This window comes from Antennarius striatus, chromosome 13 (assembly GCF_040054535.1).
Source record: "Antennarius striatus isolate MH-2024 chromosome 13, ASM4005453v1, whole genome shotgun sequence".
Taxonomy (NCBI): Eukaryota; Metazoa; Chordata; class Actinopteri; order Lophiiformes; family Antennariidae; genus Antennarius; species Antennarius striatus.
Genome location: NC_090788.1, coordinates 14,366,716 through 14,394,407, shown reverse-complemented (window position 1 = coordinate 14,394,407; position 27,692 = coordinate 14,366,716). Strand labels below are relative to the sequence as shown.

At 40.2% G+C, this 27,692-nt stretch overlaps 1 protein-coding gene across 1 annotated transcript; it reads left to right on the top strand.

The window, feature by feature from the left end:
- The first annotated feature begins 801 nt into the window (after positions 1-801).
- On the top strand, positions 802-27,692 carry rad50 (RAD50 homolog, double strand break repair protein). The gene is made up of 28 exons (XM_068331843.1): positions 802-889; positions 2,488-2,625; positions 2,722-2,805; positions 4,576-4,727; positions 4,825-5,010; positions 5,155-5,359; positions 5,855-5,983; positions 6,826-6,991; positions 7,186-7,244; positions 7,939-8,073; positions 8,164-8,370; positions 9,151-9,333; positions 9,514-9,671; positions 9,758-9,933; positions 10,104-10,341; positions 11,950-12,139; positions 12,389-12,515; positions 16,129-16,322; positions 16,706-16,816; positions 18,098-18,190; positions 18,302-18,415; positions 19,261-19,388; positions 19,552-19,653; positions 19,897-20,019; positions 23,883-23,968; positions 24,060-24,202; positions 24,303-24,436; positions 26,920-27,692. Exons 2-28 carry the CDS (start codon positions 2,497-2,499, stop codon positions 27,104-27,106), a joined length of 3,939 nt encoding a protein of 1,312 aa, XP_068187944.1. The 5' UTR covers positions 802-889; positions 2,488-2,496; the 3' UTR covers positions 27,107-27,692.

Genomic DNA, 27,692 nt, shown 5'->3' with positions numbered 1-27,692 from the left:
ACCTGCGACACAGGAAGAAGCGGTTAATGAAGATGAATGAATGAATAAATGTTACCCTGAGACATGTTCTTCATGTTCTGACATGTTCTTTGAATTACTGGAGTTTGTTGTGAGTCAATTCCAAAAAATGTGTTCTATTGCCATAAATTCTTACATGAGCACAAAAGGTCTAAAGAAAATGCTACATACTGGAGTGCATAGTAATTGTAGCAGTTTAAATGAATAACTATTAATTTTAAAACATAAACTCATCATTAGGAACCACTGTTTCTTTTGTTGTTTTCTGAGGTCTGATGGACTGTAGTACAAAACTAGGGAAACACCATGTAAGAATTTAGATTATATTGAGGCATTTCATATATGCAATGACTTGACAATGAGTACATACCGCCTTATATTTTTATAAATGTTTAATACATTAAACATTTGACGTTTATCTGAGAACAAAGCTCATTTTAATGAAAGAAACTATCAAGTTGAATTTGAAGTCTGCTCTCGTATTACTCAATATTTATGAAATACTACTATTGCTGCTCATTAGTCAAATGTGTCTGTAAAAAATGGTAACTACATAGTTATACTCTTCCTGCCTGTAATAAAATACAATAATCATTTAATTTTGACTATTTTATTTTATTTTAATTTTATTTATTTTATTTTATGTGATTGTGCAACTGCTAAGGGAAATAAAGTTCCTCATATCAGCTGGCACAGCGGGAGATCGCTAGAGTCCGTCAGTACCGCCTGTGTGCGTTAGATCACCGGTCTGTCGGTTCTTCTTCTACGCTCACGGTCCTCAACCCGGAAGTCTGAAGTGTCGCTCTATTACGTCACTTTCCGGATCCAACAGCGCGAAAAAGTCTTGTTTTACAACTGAAGCACCGCTGAGGTGAGCTGAAGATACATCGTTAATAGGGCTGGAGATCATGTTTTCTCACTTAAAGCAGTCCTATTCTTTATTCAGTCAAGAGCACTCTGTTGACAGTAACTGGGGCGATCTGAGACACAACCTAGCTTGTAGCACGACTGGAGTTGATAACTATCCGCTAGCTTTCTGAGTCCACAGGTAGCGATGTTGATGTTAGTGTACTGTACTCTAAAAGTAATGTTCTGAGAGACGTCCCAGTGCTTTGACCACCTGGACTGGTCTCAGCTGTTACACCATGGTCACTATAATGACAACCAGGACTGCTTTCTATATCGAGAAGTTAACATAATGATTGCTTTTAGGCATAAACTTTATCCTAAAAGTAACATGTACTTGAGCCAACTAATTGTTAATCCCACATTCAAGGAAAGGCAGAGCCAGGTAAACGTGTTTCTATAGCAACGTTTAACAAAACATCACTTAAATTTGATGACAGAAGGATTAAAATACAGCAAAATATATTTTTTTTAAAAACCGAATCAACAAGAAAGCAACCATGCCATTGTTATCTACATTGGATATTTATGACACGAATGTGTCCCAAGAGTCAATATTTGGGACATAATAAAGTTGCAGTGCAGAATAGACAAGTATGTAATGTGAGTGAACAGAGCAGGAGCAGGTTTCAACAACAACTATGTTCAACATACGAAGGGAATAAAACTGAATACTGCTTAATCATCTAAAAATTTGTCATCTGTGGTATGCAGCAGATCTGTTCCAAACGATCTGACAGGTCCAGATGAAACTCCCCGTGTCATTCATTCATTTTGATTCAAAATATTCCTTGTCCTTCAAATATCATTCAAACCATTTAATTCTATTTTTTACACAGTGAACTCATAATTTGCAATGGTTGTTCACATGACCTCTTTACAGGAAAAGGAATATCAGATGAAGAGTAAGCCAAAAGGACATAATGAAGTGCGAGTGAATATCTGCATTTTGAACCAGTCTTTTTAAACAAAGTAAATAAATGATGATATATTGTTATGGGAATTTTGCCTAATATTTATGGCTGAATTGGGCAATAATAATTTTTAACAAAAAATGAGTCGAGATCCAATTTGAAGGTCAGTCAGTCAGTCATTTTCAGATTACCACCGCTATATCCGCCACAGCGGGTCACGGGGAGCCGGAGCCTATCTCGGCGGCATAGGGCATGAGACACTCCGGGCACGATGCCAGTGCACCGCGGAGCCACACACATAGACATTCAACCATGCACACACACACTCATTCCTACGGGCAATTTGGAACGACCAATCAACATGAAGCGCATGCTTTTGGAGGTGGGAGGAAGCCGGAGAACCCGGAGAGAACCCACGCAGACACGGGGAGAGCATGCAAACTCCACACAGAGCGGGGCTCAAACCTGGGTCTGCCGTGTTGTGAGGCGGCAGCGCTAACCACTGTGCCACTGTGCCGCCCCAATTTTATTATTAGAGTATTTAATGCTGCTCTATGTTCTTCAGTTGACCTACAGCAGCAATAAGGTTTGGTAGGGAGTGTGTTTCTTATATCATTTCTGCTAACTGCTGCTTTCTTTTCTATCACAGAAAGAAAAAATGTCAAGAATAGAAAAGATGAGCATCCTTGGAGTGAGGAGCTTTGGGATTGAGGATAAAGACAAACAAGTCATTTCTTTCTTCGATCCACTTACTGTTCTGGTCGGACCTAATGGAGCAGGGAAAACGGTATGCAAGCTTTAGAGTTGATTAAGTATTTCAAAATTATAATTCCTATTATCTGAATTTTTGCATTATACGCAAATTTTTCCACTTGGTTTCCAGACCATCATTGAATGCCTTAAATATGCAACATCAGGAGAACTTCCTCCCGGATCTAAAGGAGGTGTTTTTGTTCATGATCCAAAGGTGAGTGTTGTGTGAGTGAATGATTGTAGCGAGCATGTGGCAGACTACATGCTAGCTACACAATCCAAAAGGTAATGGGAAGCACAAAAATATATAATAATTAAAATTTGTCGTGGCTGTTGTTACTCACTGGACACATGCACAATATATGAATTTTGGGAAGATCCATCGAGACTGACTGGACAACATTTGTTGAACTAAATTGACAACTGGGAATATGAATGATTTGTAGATGAAGAAGAGAGTAGGTTTGGACAACTAGTTTTCATGCCTTTGAGGTGGGTGGGAGTAAATATAGGAGCTGGTTTATACCTGGACCGCCCTGAGTTACAAAAATATATATTAATAGGAATGAAATCAAGACTGTGACGACACCCACTTCTCAAATTGTGTGGAAACAGGAGGGACAATTAAGTGAAAAACATCCACTCATAGTATTTTGCTGTACAGTAATTGGATATCCACACCAAGGTCTGCTATGAACAGCCTGCTCATTGCTCTCCCTTTCATTCCTTCGTAGTTCTTTTGCTCAGTAACCAAACACAGAGGCAGCCACTTTTATTATTAGTGTTCGCTGCCAGCTCCCAGTTAGATCTCTAAGTATGACTGGCTGACTCCTGGGAGACTTCCTGCCAGCTCATAATGGATTCTGTTAGCATGACTGGCTGGATGGCAAGCTAACGATTACTGCAGATACTAGTTTTCTGTCATACCAGGTTGTGGAACTGTTGAAACGTTCCAATGGATGTTTGTTTGTCTTTACTCTCTTAACCTGTCATATTCACGTCCCCATTCACATTAGCATCGTAGCTCAACAAATTTTAGCTCTTAACATATTTCTTGAAGGCTGTTTCAGAGGCAGTGTAGAGACAAATGTTCTTGTAAAACATTGTATATAGGCACACCACAGAAAGTTATGTTTAAACTTATTAAAATATTTATTGAACAAATTTAATGTCAGCCTTTATACCACCTGATTTCTTCAACTGATTAGGACTGGTTGAATCTGCTCCATCCTGGCTTAATCGTTATTATTATTATTATTATTAGTAGTAGTAGTAGTAGTAGTAGAACTTTATCAATCCCTTAAAGAGGTTCTGTCAGGGAAATTGACAAGAATATCATATAATAATTTTAAGAGTTATCAGTTATAAGAATCTCAATCATTGCTGATCACAACACTATACCTTTGATGAAATTATTTATCACAATGTGAGAAATCAATCTTCTCCTGATCCTGTGAGGTTAATTCTTATTCATACTGTAGTTTGATGTGCTCTCCCTTAATTTCGTTAGATCTGTGTGAAACTATTGAACTTATCAGGCCGTTTATCTCAGGTCCCTGTCAGGTGAGGGTTCCAATGCTATGTTTATGTACCGGTAAGTACAGTGCGCCCTCGTTTTTTGCGGTTAATGCGTTCCAGGAACCACACGTGAATAATGAATTCCGCAATAGAGCGATGAACTATTTATCTTATTATCTATGGTAATTTAAATTTAAATTTATGAACCCTCCCTATACTGATAATAAACCGCCTTCTATCTGTATTACCTTTTCCCACACACTGATAGACTGTTTAAAGAACTTTTTTGTCTCACCTAAGTCCGAGACTCAAAGAACCGAGCACACTTCAGGATGCGTGTATGGTATCATGTGACTGCCTACCAAAAATCCACGATGAAGTGAAGTTGCAATCTTGGATGCGCAAGGGCGCACTGTACATTCATATGTGAATCCCAGGATGCCCATTCATGATATGTGAATCACAGGATGCCCATGAGACGGATGTGCGAGCACAGATTCGACTTCTATTCACCGATGTCAATGGAGAGAGAGTGACTATCCAACGCTCCATGTCCTGCACTCAGAAGGCTAAGAATTACTCCTTCAAAAGCTTGGAGCAGGTCATCACGAGAATAAAGTAAGTCACATTGTCAAGTTTCCTTCTTTCATATTTTTAAAAAAAAACTGACTGTTTGGTGACCATTATTTTAATTGTGACTTCTGTCATCATCCAGAGACGGTGAGAAGGTGAGCCTTTCATCAAAGTGCAGTGACCTGGATCGGGAGATGATTTCTTCTCTGGGTGTGTCAAAGCCTGTGCTCAACCATGTCATCTTTTGTCATCAAGAAGACTCGAACTGGCCTCTTAGTGAGGGCAAAGCACTCAAAGAAAAGTTTGACTCCATTTTTGCTGCAACAAAGTAAAGCCAACTCATTTGAGCTTATCTGTCTTTTCCTAAAGAGGCATTGCATTACTTTAAACTAAAAGGATATACAGTATATACCAGGACAAGCCTATTAACCTGCAAATGACAGAACATTTTTCGTTCTTATTGTTCCCCTAGATATATTAAAGCTCTGGAAACAATGCGTCAGCTGCGCCTTAAACAGAGTCAGACTGTCAAAGAGTGTCAGTTGGAGCTCCGTTACTTGAAGCAGAACAAGGAGAAAGCCCAACAGATTGCAGAGATGGTTTCCACCAAGGAGGCTCAGCTGATGGCCTCTAAAGACAGCATTCAGAAGATCGAGAACCAGATTGACCCCATGGAGGTTGGTCGAGGGTCTGTTTTTGAATTTTTACAGCTGAAATCACATGGTGCAAGTTAAACATAAAGTTTAACTCCAGTGAGTCTGATGTATGGCTTCCACTGTGTTTCACCACAGGATTGTTGTGGTAAATAGAATTCATGATATTACTGATATCTGTTGGAAAAGAAGGCCGAATCACTCAAATTTATCTTGTTTATGATTATTATTGTGTGTTTTGTCTCTTTGAAAATGAATTACAGTCAAAATACTAGCTTAGGGAGGTGGAGTGAGAGTCTATAGATGAATACCTAGTGTACAAATACAACATTTAATGTGTAGTGATTTGGACAATTTGAACTGCTGAATGGAGTCTGTAAATACCACATTGTCATCTCCACATAATTAACACAATGTTAATATTTAATTAATATCATGGTTAGCACCAGTAGCTTTGTTTGTGATAGAACATGTAATACTCGTAGTCTTTATATCATCAACTTTTATCATCATTTTCAGAGTCGACTGTCGGATATTGATATGAAACTCGGAAAAGTGATGAAGCTGGATAACGACATCAAGGCTTTAGACAGCAGGAAGAAACAGATGGAAGCAGACAACAAGGAGCTGGAAGAAACAATGGAACAGGTAACTTCAACATATCTCATATTTATGTATGTAAATAAACATGTTTTTGTGGTGGAACAGTTAATTAAAAATGTGTCATTTCCTAAATCAAAGGTAGGAGACAATTCTTTGCTGCACCAATACTGTTCGCTCTTCAACGAAATCATTAGTTTTGGAACTCTGTATTGTAAGAAAACAGAGAATGGATTAAGAATGAAAAACAAGAAGGACCCCACAGGAACAAATATTAAGATGGAAAAATTAACTAAAAATGATAAGGTCAAAAAGAAAACAAAAAAGCAAACATCTTTGTCTCTCAGTCTGAGAGTTCATTCATGTAAAACTCCCTTTAATAATACCCCAAACTCCACTCTGCATTAAGCGTCATTAGCATCAATAGAACTAATGTAAAAACTGCAGGTGGTGAATCAGGCAGTTTAAATTTTGTTATAACAATTCTCTTCATCATTGGCCTGTATTGATGTGGATTTTGCTGCTTTCTTTCTATTGTAATTAATTTTTAATTCTATCGTAACAAGAATTAGCATAGTGCTGTTAGTCACGTGCACTGTGAAGTAGAACCTGTCTTGTGCTCCTTAGCAGTGAAGCACATTTCTAAAATCCATCAGTCATATTCATAACTATAATTAATGCCTCACTTATACTTGAGTAAAGTTTGAATGTTCTCAATGCGTACATGTGCATGTGTCTTTCACCCACACTATTTTAAAGAGTCATTGTTACATATAGTTTTTTGTCATGGAAGACCATGTTGAAATCAGACTTCTGACCCTGGCAGATAGTGAAGCTGTTCTCACCACATTTCAGTTCAGCACTGAACCCGTTAGCTCTGTGTGCGGCAGGTCTTCCAAGGCTCAGATGAGCAACTGCAGGAGATTTACCAGAACCACCAGAGGACAGTGAGGGAGAAGGAATGCAGGCTGACAGACTGCCAGAAGGAGCTGGAGAAAGCTGGACGAGAGTGTCAGAAACTCAACAGAGTCAAGGCAGATTTATTGGTGGAACAAGGTACACACAACAGTCTCACCAGTCTCTGCAGTAGCTTAACACTAAATGCAGTTTTTCCGTTTTCAAAGCAAACTATTCTTGATGAATGACTTGATTATAGAGCTGTAAAAACAAGACAAAACATAGAGAAAATGATTTGCTGAAGAATATTATAAGACTATATAGTTTTTGAAATCTCCTTCACTTTTTCCCAGGGCGTCTACAGCTAGAGGCTGACCGCCATGCTCAAAATATCAGGAACCGTGACACTCAGGTGAGAAAAAAATTCAAATCTGAAGTGGAAGAGATGAGCTAAGGCCCCGTCCACATGATGACGGATTTTTTTGAAAACGCAACTTTTTGAAAATGCATCGAAAACGATTCACGTCCACACGGCAGCGTTTTCAAAAAAATCTCCATCCACAAGTAAACGCAACAGTGAGTTTTCGAAGACGGCTATAAGCATGCCAAACCATGTGGTGGCAGTATTGAGTCAAATTTTATCTATTAGGAATCCTCCGTGCTTTTGTTGTCACGAAACACCTGCAAGAATGCTGCCATCAACAAGGTTCATGTTTGTATACATGGGCCCATAAATATGACGTCAGAGCGGTTTTCGTCGCAGGCAACACGTCAACATTTTTAAAAGGTTAAGGATACACCGTCCACACAACAATGCAGACCCAGCATTTTTTTAAAAATCCACCTACGCCAGTGTTCAAAAAGTTGTGTTTTCGTTCCGGATATCTGCGTTGTCGTGTGGAAGGAAGGCATAAACGCAACAAAAAAGTTGCATTTTCAAAAAGTTCCAGCATCATGTGGATGGGGCCTGAGTATAGAATGTATGCAATTTTTCGAATTGTTTGCAATGTGTTGAAAATAAGATTTAAATGTGAAAAGACTGACATCATTTTAAGAAGTGCAGAGGTTACACTTAAATTACTCACAGGTCATGTATCTGTCCTCAGGTTCGCTCTTTGTCGTCCTATCTGGAGATGGAAGGTTACGACCGACCGCCTTTCACGAACCTGCAACTTCAGAGCTTCCATCAACACGTGACAGAGAGACTAGGTCTGGAAAAAGAGACCGTCAGTCATGCTGTGGTAAGGAATGCTCTGATATTCACTCAGTCGGAGCACAAGTAAATGCATTATTCATGAAAAGTCCTCATCCTTCTTCATTAATCCACTCAGGCAGACCTGCAGGCCAAAGAGCAGCAGAAGCAGCAGTCCATCGACGAGATGAGGGACAAGAAGACTCGCCTTGAGAGAACCGTGGAGTTAAAGAGAGATATGCAGGGAAAAAAGCAGCAAGAACTAAGGAACATCAGGACAGAGCTGCAGAGGCTAGAAGGCTCATCAAGCCGACTGCAGGAGCTGGAGAGCGAACTGGCTAAAGTGGTGAATACACACATAGTGACTTCAATGCGAATTTCTTAAAGGGTGTGAATTGCAACAGATGGGTTGAGGGTATAAAGACATATGACTAAGGCCCCGTCCACACGATGCCGGAACTTTTTGAAAACGAAACTTTTTTTTTGCGTTTACGCCTTCGGTCCACACGACAACGCAGATATCCAGAACGAAAACGCAACTTTTTAAAAAAACTGGCCTAGGTGGATTTTTAAAAAAACGCTGGGTCTGCATTGTCGTGTGGACTGTGTATCGGCAACTTTTTTAAAACACTGATGTCTTGTCTGTGACGAAAACCTCTGTGACATCATATTTATGGGCCCGTGTGTTGTGAAAACAAAACACGGAGGATTCCTATTGGATAAAATTTGACTCAATACTGCCACCACATGGTTTGGCATGCTTATAGCCGTCTTCGAAAACACACTGCTGCCTTTACGTGTGAACAGAGATTTTTTTGAAAATGCTGTCATGTGGACATAGATCGTTTTCGATGTGTTTTTAAAAAGTTGGGTTTTTAAAAAAATCCGTCATCGTGTGGACGGGGCTGAAATTACAACTTGTTTTAGATTTTATAAAATTTATTTTTGTGCTCGTAACCTCTGTTTATTTTTTAAAAATAGTTTCCATGTCCAATACATTTCATTTTTCTTCTATTCTTTCCTACAGCTAATACTTGTCAAGATACTTCTGTTTTTTTCTTCCGTGCCACATGTTTGCTGCACCACTGTGTGTGTACGTGTGCCCATGTAGTTTTTTCCTTTTCAGGAGCGTGACCTGCAGAGCGCAGTTCAGAGCTCTAATGTAGAGGAGCTCAAGGTTGAAGTCGTGGAGCTCCAGAAAGAAAAGGGAGAGCTTGAACGCGCTCAGAAACAGCTGGACAAAGAGATGGAGACTCTCAACACACACACCACTGCACGCACGCAAATGGACATGCTTCAAAGGGAGAAGGTGTGTAACCACATTCCCTGTAAGGCAGCTGGTTCTAAACACTCATTGTACTGTCGCCAGACTTCAGCTGAAAAAACAAAACTCTTTTTTTGTTTTGTTTTTCATCTTTCCATTTTTTTCTTACATGGCTTTCTATGTTTTAATTTCACTTGTGGCTTTTCTCTCATTTTACTCTCCCAGATGGAGAAGGAGGATCAGGTACGTAAGATAAAGTCTCGGCACAGTGAAGATTTGGTGTCACTGCTGGGCCACTTTCCTAATAAGCGAGAGCTGGAGGACTGGATCTATGCCCGGTCGAAGGAAGTCAATGGTACCAGAGACAGACTTGCCAAACTCAAGTAAGTAAAATTAATGTTGTTCACCTGATGAAAGAAAATGTTTTTAAAAAAGTCACGTGGATTGTCATGTTTTTGATTTCCCTCAGTAAGGATCTGGCATCGAGTGAACAGAATAAAAACCACATTGCTACTGAGTTACGTAAGAAGGAGCAGCAGTTATCCATCGATGAAGAGAAGTTCTTTAATGTGTGTGGCAGTCAGGATCTTGAACAGGATCTGGGCAAATTGCAAGAAGATCTAGAGAAAGTCTCCAAACAAAGAGGTGAATTCACGGAAACAAACATCTCAAAGCCCAGACACCAATAACAGTCTGGTGGGAAGTGGGATGACATCTGAATATTACTTCCTCATAAACTTAGTATTTAAACTCCCTAGAAGGTTAGTATCAAATCACAATTCTAGTCTTTTTTCCCCCCACATAACAATATGTAGCCATGCTAGCTGGAGCCACAGCAGTGTACACCCAGTTCATCAGCCAGCTTACAGAAGAGCGGGAGCCCTGCTGCCCGGTGTGCCAGCGAACGTTCCCCTCAGAATCTGATCTGCAGGAAGTCATCAGCGACATGCAGTCCAAACTACGCCTGGTGCCAGACAAGCTGAAAAACACAGAGCAGGATCTGAAAAGGAAGGAGAGGAAGAGAGATGACATGGTGGCTCTCAGACCTGTCAGGTATGAAAAAAGCAGGAAAGACAGCTAAACAAGTCTCTCAAAAATGGAGTCATATCCTTGAATAAAGGTGATGGCTCCACCAAGGATTAGGAAATATCTTAGTGGTCATTGAAGAAATACAAAATAATAGCACAAAAATATCTGTACTCTTTGATAAAAGTGCTTGTAAATAAATATCATGTTGTTCTACTACAAGGAAGCAGGTGTTATGTATAGAACAAGATAAGAAAAGCCTAATTTTAGCAATGCACTGACATATCAAGTCCATTCAGGGCTGCTTCCTTTGTGTTGCAATGGAGAAGAACTTAAAAACCGTGGAGCATCATTGTTATTCAAGGGTATGACTCCATTTTTGAGAGTTTAGCACCAGAACATAATCTAATGTAACTTCTAGTAAATTACGGTAAATTAGAGAAGAAATACACTTTTGTAATCCCCTTGGGGAAATTATGTTTTCACTCTTCCCTATAAATTGAACATGCGTATATATGTGTGTACATGCCTCTGAAATAAACAAACACACACACCAGGGGCTTGTAAGCATGCAATTTATATACACTGGGAGACAGAGAGACGGGCAGCTACTTTGAGGTGTGCCCCAAATGGGCAATTTTTTGTGTGTGGGGGAAGTTGTGTCTTGCTCAAGGGTACCTCAGCAGTGCTCAGGAGGTAAACTGACACCTCCTACTGCCAGCTCACATTCCAAAATGTTTTTGGTCCACAGCCTAGCACCGGCAACCCTCCAGTCTCCAGTCTAAGACCTAGTGGACTGAGTTACTGCTGCCCATAAACGAATGAACTATTAAACCATTCCTGCTGTTGTAATAGTCCATAATGAACTGTTTGTGATCACAGATGATTATACAAAGTAACTGGTGTGTGTTTCTTGATTGATTGTTGAGGAGTGAACTTCACCTCCCTGCTGTTTAAACTTAAACACACTGATTTTGTCAGGCCCACTAGATGGTGCTATAATCTGAGATAAGTAAGAAAACACCCACCTTGTGGTTCAGAGGTATTATTGGGTGAAATTAATATTGATTGATTTATTGATCACATAACACTTTATTTTTCATATTATTTCTAGATAACAGGCCTTCCTTCAGCCTTTTATCATTATTATGCTGCTTTTACTTGAAGTGGTTGTGATGTTCCCTCAGACATAAAACTGAAATCATTCTCATGTGGCTTTCATAAAATAATGTGTGATTTAGGAAAACTGTTCCCTGAATAACATTAGGGGTTTGGAGAAGAGTAAATAAGGCATTCTTCTTATATTTGTATTTTAAAACTATTTGACAAAATAAATATTCTTTTTCTTTTTCTTATTCCAATGGTTTAATTCATTTCAATTGTCCACTCTGTATTTGCTGATGAAAAACTTAAACCTGCTCCCTCTCTTTTCTCCCTAAACACACATTGATATGAGGGACCAAACACCAGAGAGCATTGCCATGGATGATGCTGTCTTTGACAGCCAGGGTTACTGTTGTTGGTCAATTGTACTGAAAACAAATATAAGTACTTTCTACAGTGTTGACAGTATGACTATATGAGGAACCCCTCTATTCGCCAGTCTAACTTTCTGTTCTCTGTCATGCCCTCCAGATTGTCTATTGTGCAGACCCAGGAAAAGGAGTTACCCGAATTAAGGAACCGCCTACAGACCGTAAACAGGGAAATTGAGAGGTTGAAGGGAGATGTGGAGGAGCAGGAGACTCTGCTTGCTGCCCTGATGTCAGAGGAGGACACAGCCAAGGCCTGCCTACAGGACATCTCTCTCATGGACAGATACCTGGTACTCTTCTCCTTCTTCAGTCTTTTTTGGCTCCTCTGTCTCTTTCCATCTTATACTTCTTCAGTGACCTTAGCCTATGTGATGGATGAGTCTCCTTCCCAGCACCTCATCTGTGCTCAACCATGGAGGCATTGTCAGTTTGGTTAGAGGCTGAGTGCTTGCTTGTGTTTGTGCGTGTTTGTTTGCATAAGCATCGCACCTTCCCCCACATTTCTTCACCTTAATCATCTGGTTGTTTTTTCTGTCCAGTTGGATCTTAAGGAGGTTGAGAGGAGAATAGCTCAGCATGCAGCCAAACTCCAGGGAGTAGACCTGACCAGAACCATCCAGCAAGTCAGTCAGGAGAAACAGGAAACCCAGCACAAGTTAGACACCAGTAAGATGCCATCATGTGTCTTCCTCTTGGAGGGAATTTCTCATTTTCATGCATTCTTTTTGATGTAGTTATGTTACTGTTGTGCTTTATTCATCCTGATTTGAATTGTATGACGCCAAAAGTGTCAGAGAGATTAATAATGTAAGATATAGGAGAAATGATATGGAGATCCTCTTTGACTTTCCATATCCTTTGAGTCTTCTTCTTTCTTCTTCTTTTCCTTTCGGCTTTTCCCTTCAGGGGTCGCCACAGCGAATCAATTTCCTCCATCTAGCCCTGTCCTTTGAATCCTCTTCTCTCACACCAAATACCTTCATGTCTTCCCTCATTACATCCATAAACCTCCTCTTTGGTCTTCCTCTAGGCCTCCTGCCTGGCAGTTCAAAACTCAGCATCCTTCTACCAATATATTCACTATCTCTCCTCTGGACATGTCCAAACCATCTCAGTCTGGCCTCTCTGACTTTATCTCCAAAACCTCTAACATGTGCTGTCCCTCTGATATACTCATTCCTGATCCTATCCTTCCTGGTCACTCCCAGAGAGAACCTCAGCATCTTCATCTCTGCTACCTCCAGCTCTGTCTCCTGTCTTTTCCTCAGTGACACTGTCTCTAGACCAAACAACATCGCTGGTCTCACCACAGTTTTGTACACCTTTCCCTTCATTTTAGCTGAAACTCTTCTATCACACATCACACCTGACACTTTTCTCCACCCGTTCCATCCTGCCTGTACACGCTTCTTCACCTCTTTTCCACACTCTCCATTGCTCTGGACTGTTGAGCCTAAGTACTTAAAATCCTCCACCTTCTTGATCTCTTCTCCCTCTAACCTCACTCTTCCACTTGGGTCCCTCTCATTCACACACATGTACTCTGTCTTACTGCGGCTAACCTTCATTCCTCTCCTTTCCAGGACAAACCTCCACTTCTCTAGCTTCTCCTCCACCTGTTCCCTGCTCTCACTACAGATCACAATGTCATCTGCAAACATCATAGTCCATGGAGATTCCTGTCTAACCTCGTCTGTCAGCCTGTCCATCACCATGGCAAACAAGAAGGGGCTCAGAGCTGATCCCTGATGCAGTCCCACCTCCACCTTGAACTCCTCTGTCACACCTACAGCACACCTCACCACTGTCTTACAGTCTTCATACATGTCCTGCACCGTTCTAACATACTTCTCTGCCACTCCAGACTTCCTCATACAATACCACAGTTCCTCTCTGGGCACCCTGTCATAAGCTTTCTCCAGATCTACAAAAACACAATGCAGCTCCCTCTGGCCTTCTCTGTACTTCTCTATCAACATCCTCAAAGCAAATACTGCATCTGTAGTGCTCTTTTTTGGCATGAAACCATACTGCTGCTCACAAATGTTCACTTCTGCCCTTAGTCTAGCTTCCACTACTCTCTCCCATAACTTCATTGTATGGCTCATCAGCTTTATTCCTCTGTAGTTGCCACAACTCTGCACATCTCCCTTGTTCTTAAAAATGGGCACCAGCACACTTCTCCTCCATTCCTCAGGCATCTTCTCACTATCTAAGATCCTGTTGAACAACCCAGTCAGAAACTCTACCGCCACCTCTCCTAGACACTTCCATACCTCTACAGGTATATCATCAGGACCGACTGCCTTTCCACTCTTCATCCTCTTCAATGCCCTCCTCACTTCATCCTGACTAATCTTTTCTACTTCCTGGTCCACAACAGTCACCTCTTCTAGTCTTTGTTCCCTCTCATTTTCCACGTTCATCAACTCTTCAAAGTACTCTTTCCATCTTCCCATCACACTACTGGCACCTGTCAATAGACTTCCATCCCTATCCTTAATCACCCTAACCTGCTGCACGTCCTTCCCATCTCTATCTCTCTGTTGAGAGATTGCTAACCGATATAGATCAGTCTCTCCCTCCTTACTGTCCAACCTAGCATACAAGTCATCATAAGCTTCTTGTTTGGCCTTTGCTACCTCTACCTTCACCTTACGCTGCATCTCCCTGTACTCCTGTCTACTCTCCTCAGTCCTCTCAGTGTCCCACTTCCTCTTGGCTAACCTCTTTCTCTGTATACACTCCTGTACCTCCTCATTCCACCACCAAGTCTCCTTATCTACTTTCCTTCCAGATGACACACCAAGTACTCTCCTACCTGTCTCCCTGATCACATTAGCTGTAGTTGTCCAGTCATCTGGAAGCACCTCCTGACCACCCAGAGCCTGTCTTAACTCCTTCCTAAAAGTCATGCAACACTCTTCCTTTTTCAGCTTCCACCATTTCATCTTCTGCTCTGCCTTTGCCCTCTTCGTCTTCCTCACCACCAGAGTCATCCTACACACCACCATCCTATGTTGTTTAGCTACACTCTCACCTACCACTACTTTGCAGTCACTGATCTCTTTCAGGTTACACCGTCTACACAAGATGTAGTCTACCTGTGTGCTCCTACCGCCACTCTTATAGGTCACTCTATGTTCCTGCCTCTTCTGGAAGAAAGTATTCACTACAGCCATTTCCATCCTTTTTGCAAAGTCAACTACCATCTGTCCTTCTGCGTTCCTCTCCTGGATACCAAACCTGCCCATCACCTCCTCATCACCTCTGTTTCCTGCACCAACATGTCCATTGAAGTCTGCTCCAATGACAACTCTCTCACTTCTAGGCATGCTCTGCATCACTTCATCAAGGTCCGACCAGAATTTCTCCTTCTCCTCCAGCTCACATCCTACCTGTGGAGCATACCCGCTAACAACATTGAACATCACACCTTCTATTTCTAGCTTCAGACTCATCACTCTATCTGACACTCTTTTTACCTCCAGGACATTCCTAACAAACTCCTCCTTCAAGATAACTCCTACTCCGTTTCTCTTCCCATCTACACCATGATAGAACAACTTGAACCCTGCTCCTAAACTTCTAGCCTTGCTACCTTTCCACCTGGTCTCCTGGACACACAGTATGTCTACCTTCCTCCTCTGCATCATGTCAACCAACTCTCTACCTTTTCCTGTCATAGTTCCAACATTCAACGTCCCTACTCTCAGTCCTATACTCTTGGTGTTCCTCTTCTCTTTCTTCGTGCGAACGCACTTTCCTCCTCTCCTTCTTCGACCAACAGTAATCCAATTTCCACCGGCGCCCTGTAGGTCAACAGCGCCGATGGCGGTCGTTGTTAACCCGGGCCTCGACCGATCCGGTATGGAAGTCATAGGTTTGATTCGCATCTTTGGTTTGGCAAAAGTTTTACGCCGGATGCCCTTCCTGACGCAACCCTCTGTATTTATCCGGGCTTGGGACCGGCACAATAAGACACTGGCTTGTGTCCTCTTGCGGCTACATTACTTTCCATATCCTTTGAGTATGAGGTGAGAATTAAGGTAGATACACAAAATACATCCATTAGAGAAATGCCTTTCATTTATCTCCTTTTCTTAAGTCAAACATTGAATAAAACATTCAAAGCAACAGATTATCAACCAGACCTTTAAAATAGTGCATTGACTTATCAGCCAAGCAGATTTGGTTTTGAGAGGGAATTAACGTGAAGCTTATTAAATGTCTCCTGCCTGTCTTTGACTGTTTGTAAATATTTCTTATATCCTTGCAGCCTCCAGCAAGATGGAGCTGAAACGTAAACTGATCCAGGACCAGCAGGACCAGATTCAGATGCTGAAAAGTGCTGTAAATGAGACAAGAGAAGAGAAACTCCAGCTTAGCAGTGATATGCAGAAACGGCAGCAGCTGGAGCAGCAGTGTGTTGAGTTCACCACTGAATTACAGGCCTTAACCAGAGACATCAGGGTAATTTAATTGATTTAATCTCTGTAAACATTGTATTTTAAGAAGATGAAATCGAGGCACGTGAACTTTGTAGTGTTTTTCACATTTATTTTGTCAGTTTGCATAAATCTTTTTCCTACATAGATATTTGCAGCCTTATAATTTTGACACTGTTTCAACATGACCTGCATTTCCTTGTACTTCTCTGAGCTCAAATCTCATCTACTGTATATGTAGCCAAGTACAATTTGGCTACATTTACATATACATATACATAATTTCATTCATTTATTTCATGTTGGCATGGAATTTTATGCTACATTTCCTCTATTTCATCTCTGTGTACAAGTCTGTGCTTTTTAAATGCGGCTTGCTTCTTTGTCTTTCACTGTGTGATCAATCAGGAATCAAAGGAGCAATTGTCTCCTTTATCTACTGCTCTGGAGAAGCTGCAGCAGGAGAAGCAGGAGCTGGTGGAGCGCAAAAGGCAGAAGCAGGAGGAGGGGCAGGAGAAGGTAAACACCTCTGTTCCACTATCCCAGGGATTCCCAAAGTGTGGTGCGCGAGCTCCCGCTAGGGGGGTGCGCGAGTGTAATGGCAGCTGAGCACCTTGAAATACATAAATAGTTAAATAATTTCAACACTTTAATGAAGGATTAACAGTTTAAATATTTAAATGCATTCACGGAAATCATTAATAATTTTCAATTAAAAAAGGTTTTTGGAAAATTTTAAATTGAAAAAAAAAAACCCCAAACTGCACTTGGCTTTCTCCTAGCTACGTGCTAGGTTGTTGTGATAGCAACAACAATAATATGCCGAAATGCATAACTGGTTAAAAACGGGCAGTCTGTCCGGTATTAAATCTGGGAGAAATGAAAGAGGACAGGATACTTTGGCCACGCTGAAGAAATCCAGCAGGAAAAAGAGAGTGATGATGATGAGACAGGGGAAACTTAAAATGAGGAGCACAGAAAACTCACCCGGACACTTCATCGGGAGAAGGGGGTAAAGAACACAATGAGACTCGTACTCGAAAGAGAAAATATGATGTTGAACTTGGGCCTATGTTATTTTGATTCTTTGTGGCGGAATAGCATATTTGTTACCATTTAATAACTGTTACAGTTTGTTAAATAGGCCTATTTGTTACATAGCAGGGCTCGAACTTGCGCCCATTTTCGTCGCATATGCGCCATATGCGCAACTGCTGTTCATCACTCATCTGTAGTCGGCTCGCTCGGCGACCATTTTGACTTAAAACAGTATTATTATCATTTTTATATTGTTACTATTATTCTCCCCACCGTTTCTAAAGTGAGAGATCATTAGGCCCATTATTGCACAATCTATTCAGTGTTAACAGGAGCCTATATTATTAAACTCGATACCTACTGTATATGGCTATAAAGACTACGCTTTTTCTTACTTTTTTTTCATGTTTTGGGCATTGGGGGTGCGTCAGCCAGGTCGGGAGGTAGAAGTGGGTGCGCGGACTGAAAAGTTTGGGAACCGCTGCACTATCCTGAAAGGCCTGCTCAGATTCACCAACAACGTGTCATTTGTCACATGGTGTTCTTGTTTTGTCTTCCATCCTAGTTGGTAGTTTCATTTTTGTTTGATGGTTTAAGTATGAGGTTGAATATTTTAAGTCTTAATATTATTAATGCCTAGCAATATTTTTTTTATTTCAAAAACACAAAAAGGGGTAAGGATGGAACAAGAGCAACTTCATATTTTTGCTCCTCATGATTAATCGTAATACATACACTTTTTTAATCATTTATCATGGACAGATCAGTGCTATTAAAGAAAGAGTGAAGATGATCACAGCCTTGGACAAAGAAATCACCAAATACGGTGATGAAGGCAAAGATGAATACAAAGAGGTACTTTACACTTTCAAACTTAATTATTCATCTGATTTGTAATCATATTGATCATTCAAAAGTATTGAGCATCTTTAGTGACATTGTCTTTATTGTCTGTTTTTATTGCAGCAAAAAGAATCTGAGCTTCAAGAAACCAACACCCAACTCCACGAGGCAGAGAAAAATAAGGAGAAGATCAACAAAGAGATGGGAAACATCCGTCAGGACATAGATACTCAGAAGGTACAGCCTGTTGTGTTGGCCTCTTCAGACATCACACTACATCAGAGTTTGGGGTGCATCTTTGCATGTATTCAAATTAAGTATGGGACTGCAGGGAAATGTTTCAAACCTTGACTTTAGACATAAGAAGTCGTTCTACAGCTTTAAATTGAATGGCCTATGATCATACGGGAATCAACAAACATACGTAAGTTGTGTAACACCTCTTATGACATTTTGATTTCCAGAAGATTTTAACATTGTTTTTGTGAATGATGTGTCGTCCATGTGACATGCAGCTCTACTTGTGTTCTCAAATTGGCGGAATTGGAATGTTACACTTCTGCTCATTAAAGAAACTCATTACGGACATTCAATGGTACAAATTGCATAAATATACTGTATGTTTTACAAACTCTAATAGTTAAAGACTATTAGAAGCACTAAGGAAATTTTTGGTAGTGTTTGTGAGGGCAACAAATATTTCTCTGTAACTGAAACATAAACAGAATGGAGACTAATCCCTTTAATAAACTGAAACCATATCTTCAGGAAGTATTTCACTACATGTGAGTGGTGTGCAAAAGACAACTGAACATTACAAGGGGCTATAAGTTTGTGGTACAAGATTTCATTTACTTACAAGATACTTGTAGATGAGACAATTAAAGAATCACAGACAGGATGGTTTGAAAACAACTGTGTTGTCAGAATAAGCTCAAGTTTGGCCTTCACCTGTGTTCATCCTGGATTCTTCTTTGCTTTCAATGTTACTCTTTGCATCCCATGTTGCCATTGGTTATTTAATGTCACCACAGTAGACATCCAAGCAGTGCACTGTTCTTAAGCGTCTTTGTACCACTTAGGTGCAGGAGCGCTGGTTGCAGGACAACTTGACCTTGAGAAAGCGTGTTGAGGAGTTGAAAGAGGTCGTGGCTAAGCGGGAAGCTCTTTTGACAGACATGGGCAACATGCAAGTCTTACAGCTGCGCCAGTAAGACCCATACACTGTTAATCAGTTGTCAGATGATCACTGCAAGTTTTTGCAGATAAGCACTGCAGGTTTTTGCACAGTAGTCCAAAACTTGCAATGTATCAATGGTCAGGATGGTGACAACACCGATATTTTCACCACAATACTTCCTGTGGTTTTCCAGAGAACGACGAGAAGGGGAACACAAGTTGGAAGACTTGAAGAAGACACGCAGTATTGCCTTGGGTCGTCAAAAAGGCTTTGAGGAGGAGATATTGCAATACAAGTGAGATTCACATATCTACTCTTCTGCACCCATCTGTAGTGCTGGCAAAATATAATATTTTTGAAAAAAATTGAAAAACTAAAAAAAACATGCGGTTTGGTTTCCGGTTTGTGTGCAGCCCTCTGGCTACTTTATAATTTGTAACTGCTGTTTGAATCCTGCTGCTTAAATGTTAAAAGTGTTAAATGCTTCTTGTTTGTTTTTTGAAGAGTTTAATTTTTTCTTTGTGTCAATCACTTGCAGAAAAGAGCTGCGAGATGATCAGTATGATAAAGCTGATGAGCGTTACAAAAATAAAATGATCAAAATGAGGACCACAGAGTTGGTCATTAAAGACCTGGATCTCTACTACAAGGCCCTTGATCAGTAAGTGTTGCTTTTATTTGTGCTCGAGACACACTCGCACACACACACTGAGCCAAGCTCAAATTTATTTCTAAAGTTTACCAAAGTGATTTATAAGCTGAGAAGAACCAACGATGCAGAAAAATGTATTAGAGAAAACAAAATGTGGAGGGATTATGTCAGCCAGGCCAGTGAGATAGTGGGACTTTTTATAAACCGAAGAAGTTAGGTGTTCCACTGCTAATGTTCCATCACCTTTGGTTCTAAGTCATGGTCTGGGAACATCCAGCACCAATGTGATTGGACAACTTGTTTTGTTCTGTTTCATTTGCTTCTGCTTTTGTCCTTTTTCTTCAGCCTACACACACCCCATGGAGGTGTAGCTTTACAATACCACAATAGTATTTATCACCTGTTCTATCTCTTCACATCACAACGTCCCTCCACCAACAAGGAAGTGGAAAAATATTTCTTAGATACATGGGAATCTAATATAGGTTCAAACCCTGTTTTTAACTGCGAACAAGAGAAATTAAGGGAATAACGAGTAAAGGGTGGTTTAAAAAAAAAAAATCAAAGACAAAATTTTGTATTTGTGTGAAAGGTTTGTTTATAAGTAGGCCACAGCGTGGGAGACATTTTTGTCTCACTTTCAACATGCCCTTTGTCATCCATTTTCTTGTCATATCTCATAGTTTTCCTGTTATGAAACATCCACTTGTCGTCCTCCTTATCAGGCCCCTTGATGTTGTCTGGCTGTTAGTTAGAAAGTCTGCTTCGTCATGATGGGGAACTTTTTACCCAGTGACATCAATTTGTGAATGAAGAGGGGCATGTTCAGTTCGCAGCACCAGATTCTGGGTTTAAACGTACTGACTTGTTGGGTTGTTTCTGTCTGATGTTTAGATGTTATCTTTGTGTGATAGTCCGGTTGGAAACACATCACACGGCCTCCAGTGTTTGGTTTGTCACCAGTTTTGGAAAATAACTTTTGTTCCTATACCTGTATCTGTGGCTGAGGGGGGCCAGTCAGTGTCTTGACTGTTTCCATGGTTTTAACACCTGGAAATGATATGATAGACTACCTTCATTTACTGGTCATCATGGCAGTAATGCCTCTATGCCTCTATGTAATGGCTGGGTTCCATCCCTTGTTGTGATGTTGCAAACCCTGTAAGAATGTGGAGCTAACGAAACCTGAATAACTGCAGTGCAGAGATCTCACCAGCAGCATGAAGTCACTACTATCTCATCTCAACCAGAGAGACATTACTTTCATTACTACATTACTTTGTGAATTCAACAGATTATTACTTATTCTTTATAAACAGGGCCTTGTAGCCTTTCCTTTTTACATTTAAATTGTTTTCATGCATCTCTGAAAGGCAGGAAGTTACATCTGTAAGAAAATTACATCTTGGCCAGACATTATAGAAAGATTTCTTTCTTTTTCGTAACTCAAGCTACTGATTATAAAAAGGTGAGACATACTTTCGCACCAGCAGTTGGGCATTGTCGCTGTTGCTAGTTATAGTGTCAGAATTACATTAAAATCTTGAAGTCCAATGGATTGATTTAAAGAGCTTTGGATAACCAAAGTTCTCTACACAGACATTACATTACAGTATTTGTGTGGTGTTGAGTACTCCACTGATGTAATCATCAGTAGATCTGAACTGGATCTCTTGTATTGTTGGTATCATGTTCAAGAGTCTGACAGACGTTTATGACAGCTTCCTGTAGTGTAAGTTGACCACAAATATAAGCCTGTCGCTGAATTGAGAGAAAAATCAATTTTAAACTGCAGTTTTTGAGTTTACATTTTAATAAACATTAACCTGCTCTGTGTAGATGAGCACAGTTTGTGGTTGAGCAGCTATGGAATGAGGCCTGTAAAGAAGTGGAAATGTTTTGCTATAGGTATAGGTGCAAAATATGCAGAGTGTGTGATGTAGAGTGTTTAACTGTGTACATGTAACTCTCCCAGCAATGTCACATTTAGTCAGAGTTATCATCCGGTGCAACATTGGATGTCTTAAAATATGGCCCAACAAAGTCAGAGGTACGGTAATAAAGAACCAGTCACTTCCTGTTTTATATGTATTTTATTTTTAAGGCCATGAATCAGGACTCAAAGACTACTCTCATCTTGCAGTTTCCAGATACCAGTAGTTTCCGGTACCAGTCATTTACAATACCACAATAGCACAAAAAAAAATTAAAAAATAACCATGTTAGTACATTGTGTTAATGTCGGAGCATATGGATATTCTTACAAACTATTACTGAGGATGAAAAATAAATCTCACCCTCAGCGAGGACTTGTTGAGTCATCAACTCAGATAGTCAATTTCACTGTTAAGAGATAGCAGATCTTAAATTACCGGTATGAGTGGGTTCGTCAAGACGCTGTTATCTTGACTGAAAGCAGTGCCTTCAGCAGACGATCACTGGGCTATGGTTTCTGTCTGAATACACAGAAAAGGTTTTCATGGTAAGATGTTTTGATATTAGTCTGGGAATCTTTGTGCACTGTGCAGCAAAATTTCAGTGGGAAAGCGATGCTTCAATCTGAAGTACCGATAAGCACTGTGTCATTGTTGTTGGTGGGAGTTTGTGAGCTATGTTGATGACGAAAAATGCACTGACATCTTAACACGAACATACCTTGACCAGGGCTTACTCAAGAAGTAATGCTACACTTCATCTGTGAAGTGCTGGAACATTCCCTTCAGTCAGGCCAAGAGAGAAATAGAGTGGTTTTGAAAATATTGGCTTTATGTTTGTGCTGCAAGGTCGAAGAATGGATAAATCACATCATCAAATCACATTGAATATTTTATGATTTATTCCATTCAGTAATACAAAACAGTAATAATACAATAAATCAGAAAAGATCACAGTTGTGAATTCAACAGATTATTACTTATTCTTTATAAACAGGGCCTTGTAGCCTTTCCTTTTTACATTTAAATTGTTTTCATGCATCTCTGAAAGGCAGGAAGTTACATCTGTAAGAAAATTACATCTTGGCCAGACATTATAGAAAGATTTCTTTCTTTTTCGTAACTCAAGCTACTGATTATAAAAAGGTGATTCTAAATGTGAGGAAAAGTTATCCATGGTCTTAGAATTGAACTAGTTTTACTGTTACCCTTGCAAATGGAAGGCTTCTTTGTCGCGAACAAACTCATATACAAAAGATAGACTAAGTCAGATGACTGGATAAGAACCACATATCAAGAAATGCTAATGGTGATTCTGTTATCACGATGGAATTTACAAACCATCAGCACATCTGGTCAGTTTAATAGATTACAGACAAAGTCTTTCTTGGTATGGCGGAAAGCCACATCCTTTGACTACTTTTATATCGTCAAATTTGTTTTATGTATCAGTATTTATATGGATTTTGTAGGATTATATTTTCTCCCATTATCTATAAGTGAATGATTAGAAAAGTATTTTGGAAGTAAATCAAGGCACCCAGCTCCAGTTAAGATAACCTCATTCGATATCCTGTTGCTTATTTTGATTATCAAATTCTATTTTGTCTCTATTAAAAGCCAATGTGCTCATTGTTAACTGCAGGAAAATTAATGATGAATATTAATAAGGATGAACAAATTCAGGAAATATTTGATAAATATTGTGATAATATTACGATGATAATTTTACTGGATTTTTTATACCCTTTTTTGTTCAACTCGACATTTGCAATTCAAGTCTGCTTTGAATTAGTTAGCTGTTTATCAGAATAAAAATGACTTGCGTAAAGTAAGCTTTTCTACAGTAAAGAGTGGATGCCTGATTTTTCAGATCATAAGCATAGTATCTTGTCAGCAACTGGTTTTGTGGCTTCACTTGCCTTTTCTTTTCCTTAGAACCATTATGAAATTCCACAGCATGAAGATGGATGAAATCAACAAGATTATCAGAGACCTGTGGCGCAGCACCTACAGGGGTCAAGGTTCTTCTCGCTTTAATAAACAACTTATATTTCTGTCTACTGTATGCTCTCCCTCATTTCTCTGCTAATTCTTTTGCGCTGCCCCTTTCAGACATTGAGTATGTGGAAATCAGGTCTGATGTGGATGAAAACTCCTCTGCTGGCGTAAGACGGAGGATCTACAACTACAGGGTAGTCATGGTGAAAGGAGATACAGCTTTGGACATGAGAGGACGCTGCAGTGCTGGTCAGAAGGTACCAGAATGCACATTCATCACAGGATACTCTTTCATGCTCATTATAAAACTATGTTATTGTTCTGCGAGTTATTCAGAGTGTACCTGTGTGCCTCTAGGTGTTGGCGTCCCTGATCATCCGTTTGGCTCTGGCAGAGACCTTCTGTCTGAACTGTGGCATCCTGGCGTTGGACGAACCCACCACCAACCTGGACCGAGACAACATTGAGTCACTGGCACACGCCCTCGTGGAGTCAGTACATGCACACACTTTCATTCAGAGTTTTGTTTTGTTTTTTAACTTCTAAACTTATAATCATTTACATCCTATATCACCAAACACTTGACTACAATGCAGAAGTACCATAACTCCAACTCTTACTTGAAGACCTAAAACTAATTACATCCAAACTGGCGGTTGGCAAGGTTACGATCTCTTTCATAAGTTTTCAACATTAGGGTCTTCACCTGGTTGGCTCGAAGAAGATAATTCATTTACAGTATTTTCTGCACTATAAGGCGCACCTTTAATGAATTGTTTATTTTCTAATTTATTTCATATATAAGGCGCACCGGATTATAAGGCGCATATAATAAAAAATATTCAAAAACTAGTGGAGGTACTTTCACTATCTGTCCACTAGCTAGAGCATTCATGACTGTGAGTACCTTTAATCAGCTGTGAACAGTCAGATTACCACCGCTATATCCACCGCAGCGGGTCATGGAGAGCCGGAGCCTATCTCGGCGGCATAGGGCATGAGGCGGGGGACACTCCGGCCACGACGCCAGTGCACCGTGGAGCCACACACAAAGACATACAACCATGCACACACACTCATTCCTACAGGCAATTTGGAACGGCCAAAATCAACCTGAAGTGCATGCTTTTGGAGGTGGGAGGAAGCCAGAGGACCCAGAGAGAACCCACGCAGACACTGGGAGAGCATGCGAACTCAGCACAGAGCGGGACTCGAACTCAGGTCCGCTGTATTGTGAGGCGACATTGCTAACCACTGCGCCACCGTGCCGCCCCAGTCAGCTGTGAACGGCTATTGCTATTTCAATGAGGCCATTCTGAGCCTCATCAAGGAAACCTGATCACTAGATCACTTTGCCATCTTAGAAAGAAGTATATTAAAATATTAATATTAAAAAAACCCGCATATTTAAAAACCTGACATTAAAACTGGTTAAATTCATTATGAGTGGACCACTCAGTTCAAACAGTTTGGATTATTTCCTGATCTGAAGTTCGAAGCAGATACTTAAGCTCCGACGTTCATCTTCGTTTATTAATTAAATATTGTTTCAATCGATCGGTAGTCCAGACGGAGGTGAGGTGCAGCTATTTGCTGCTGCACTGTGTGTCCTAAACAATTTTTTAACCAGATTTTAATGTCAGGCTGCTAATTTACTGGCAAATGCAACGCTGTTTTACTCCTAGAACTGACTTTAACGTCGGTGTCTCACTGCCGTGAATCTCACCGCACGTCGCTGCCAGACAGAATACACAATCCTTAATGCCCCCCCCTGCGCTCTAACCCCCCGTAACGTGTTTTTTCAGGTATCAACCACATTTGCAAATCAATTGCACCACACCAGTCACCTTTGTCTAGCAGTGACTCTGCTCTTGAAATTTCAGAAAAGGCTGTAAGTTCAGCTTTGAGGGTCTTTCATTCACCTTTATGCCAGTTTCTTTGTGTGTTTCCACAAATGGCATTTTTTAGACCAATTAAGTTTAAAGTGGGTTATTTCTGGCGCCACAGTAGTTGGGAAATACTGAGATCAGTCAGTCAGTCAAACTTTATTGATAGAGTTGTTGAAAATTCCCTATGTGTTGCCACATTATCGTAGCTGGTCACCGGTGCTCTTGGCTGCTGCTCTGCTGTCAAACAGCAGGTCAGTGAGAGCGGCACTACGGCGACGCCCATTGACTACCGTTGTTAGGGGAGTGCCTTGTGAGGGTGCCCCTGGTGACAGTGCAGCATGACTGCCGGCCAGACTTGACTTCTTTTTTTCAGCGATCTTGTTTTTAACCAATATTAATATTAATCCATATACAAGGCGCATAGGATTATAAAGCGCACTACGGGATTATGAGAAAATTATAGGCTTTTAGGTGCACTTTATAGTGCGGAAAATACTGATTTGGAAGCAAAATTATTCAGCTACCAACGTGGTTTGGGTTTATTTACAGGGTACTCTATTAATCAATTGTTTGATATGACAGCATATTACTACTGCAGTCTTATATCTGGTCAAGCACCATAATAACATCTGTCATGAGAGTACACATTTAAAAATCAGAAGTTAACACATTGCCAGTCTTTGTAGACTTTGATTAGCAATGGTCACAAAAGTCTGTCCTTGAAACCTTAAATATATCTATATGCCCAAACTGTGAGGCATACACCACATTTGCAGCAGTTGGCAACAGTAAAAGGATTAGAAAAACTTTATTCCTAAAGCCTTGTGTAACAGAAAACAGAAAGTGCTACGATAAAGAAAAAAAAAATGTTTGCATAAATAAGGCTGGAATTTTTACAACAGAGAAACACAGGGTGTCAGAGCAACCAGCAGTCAAGAAACCACATCTATTTAGCAGCAAACGGCTGATAAATAATATACAATAGTTTACCTTTTATACAGCAAACACTGTCTTCTTTCTCTCATTACATCCTTAACTAAATGAATGTAATGTACAACTCTAAGTTCTCTCGTGTACTCTCCTAGAATCATCAAAAGCCGTTCTCGCCAGCGGAACTTCCAGCTACTGGTCATCACCCACGACGAGGACTTTGTTGAGCTGCTGGGTCGGTCCAGCTACATCGAGCACTTCTACCGCATCCGGAAGAACCACAACCAGAACTCTGAGATCATAAAGTGCAGCATCACCTCATTGTCATCCTACCTCCACTGAGCAGATGAATAAACACCTGCGGAAATGCAGTCATTGTTAATTTTTTTGCATTTATTTTGGGGTTAAGCACAATTAATGTTCAAGAATTTAGCGTAGCAGAAACTGGGATTATTCAAGTCGAATTAAAGTCTACTTTAAAGTCACTCTTAACAGGAAAAGATACCTAAAAGATACCTAAGATACACAACAATTGTGATTATGGAAACGGCACTATTTTGACAGTGTACTTGGTGTGTTTTTCATTGCAGACATTGAAATCATTCTGTGTTTACAAGGTTGTTTTAAAAAAAAAACACCCAAAAATGTGAAAGGAAAAAGCCTTAATGTCAGTACTGTCCACACATACCACATGATTTGCATCTTGTTCAGGTTGTTTGGATGACATCACAAAACATTTAATGACAAACTTGACACTAAACATCATCAATAATGTGAGTTGGCGAACAGGATGCCTATGTATGGTTATATTGTGATATGCAATGTGACTGTTCTGTTTGAAAAATACAGGCAGTACCTGTATTGCTAATTTGCATGTTTACTGGTTTATATGTTCATTCATATGTTCACATTCAATAAATTCCACGTG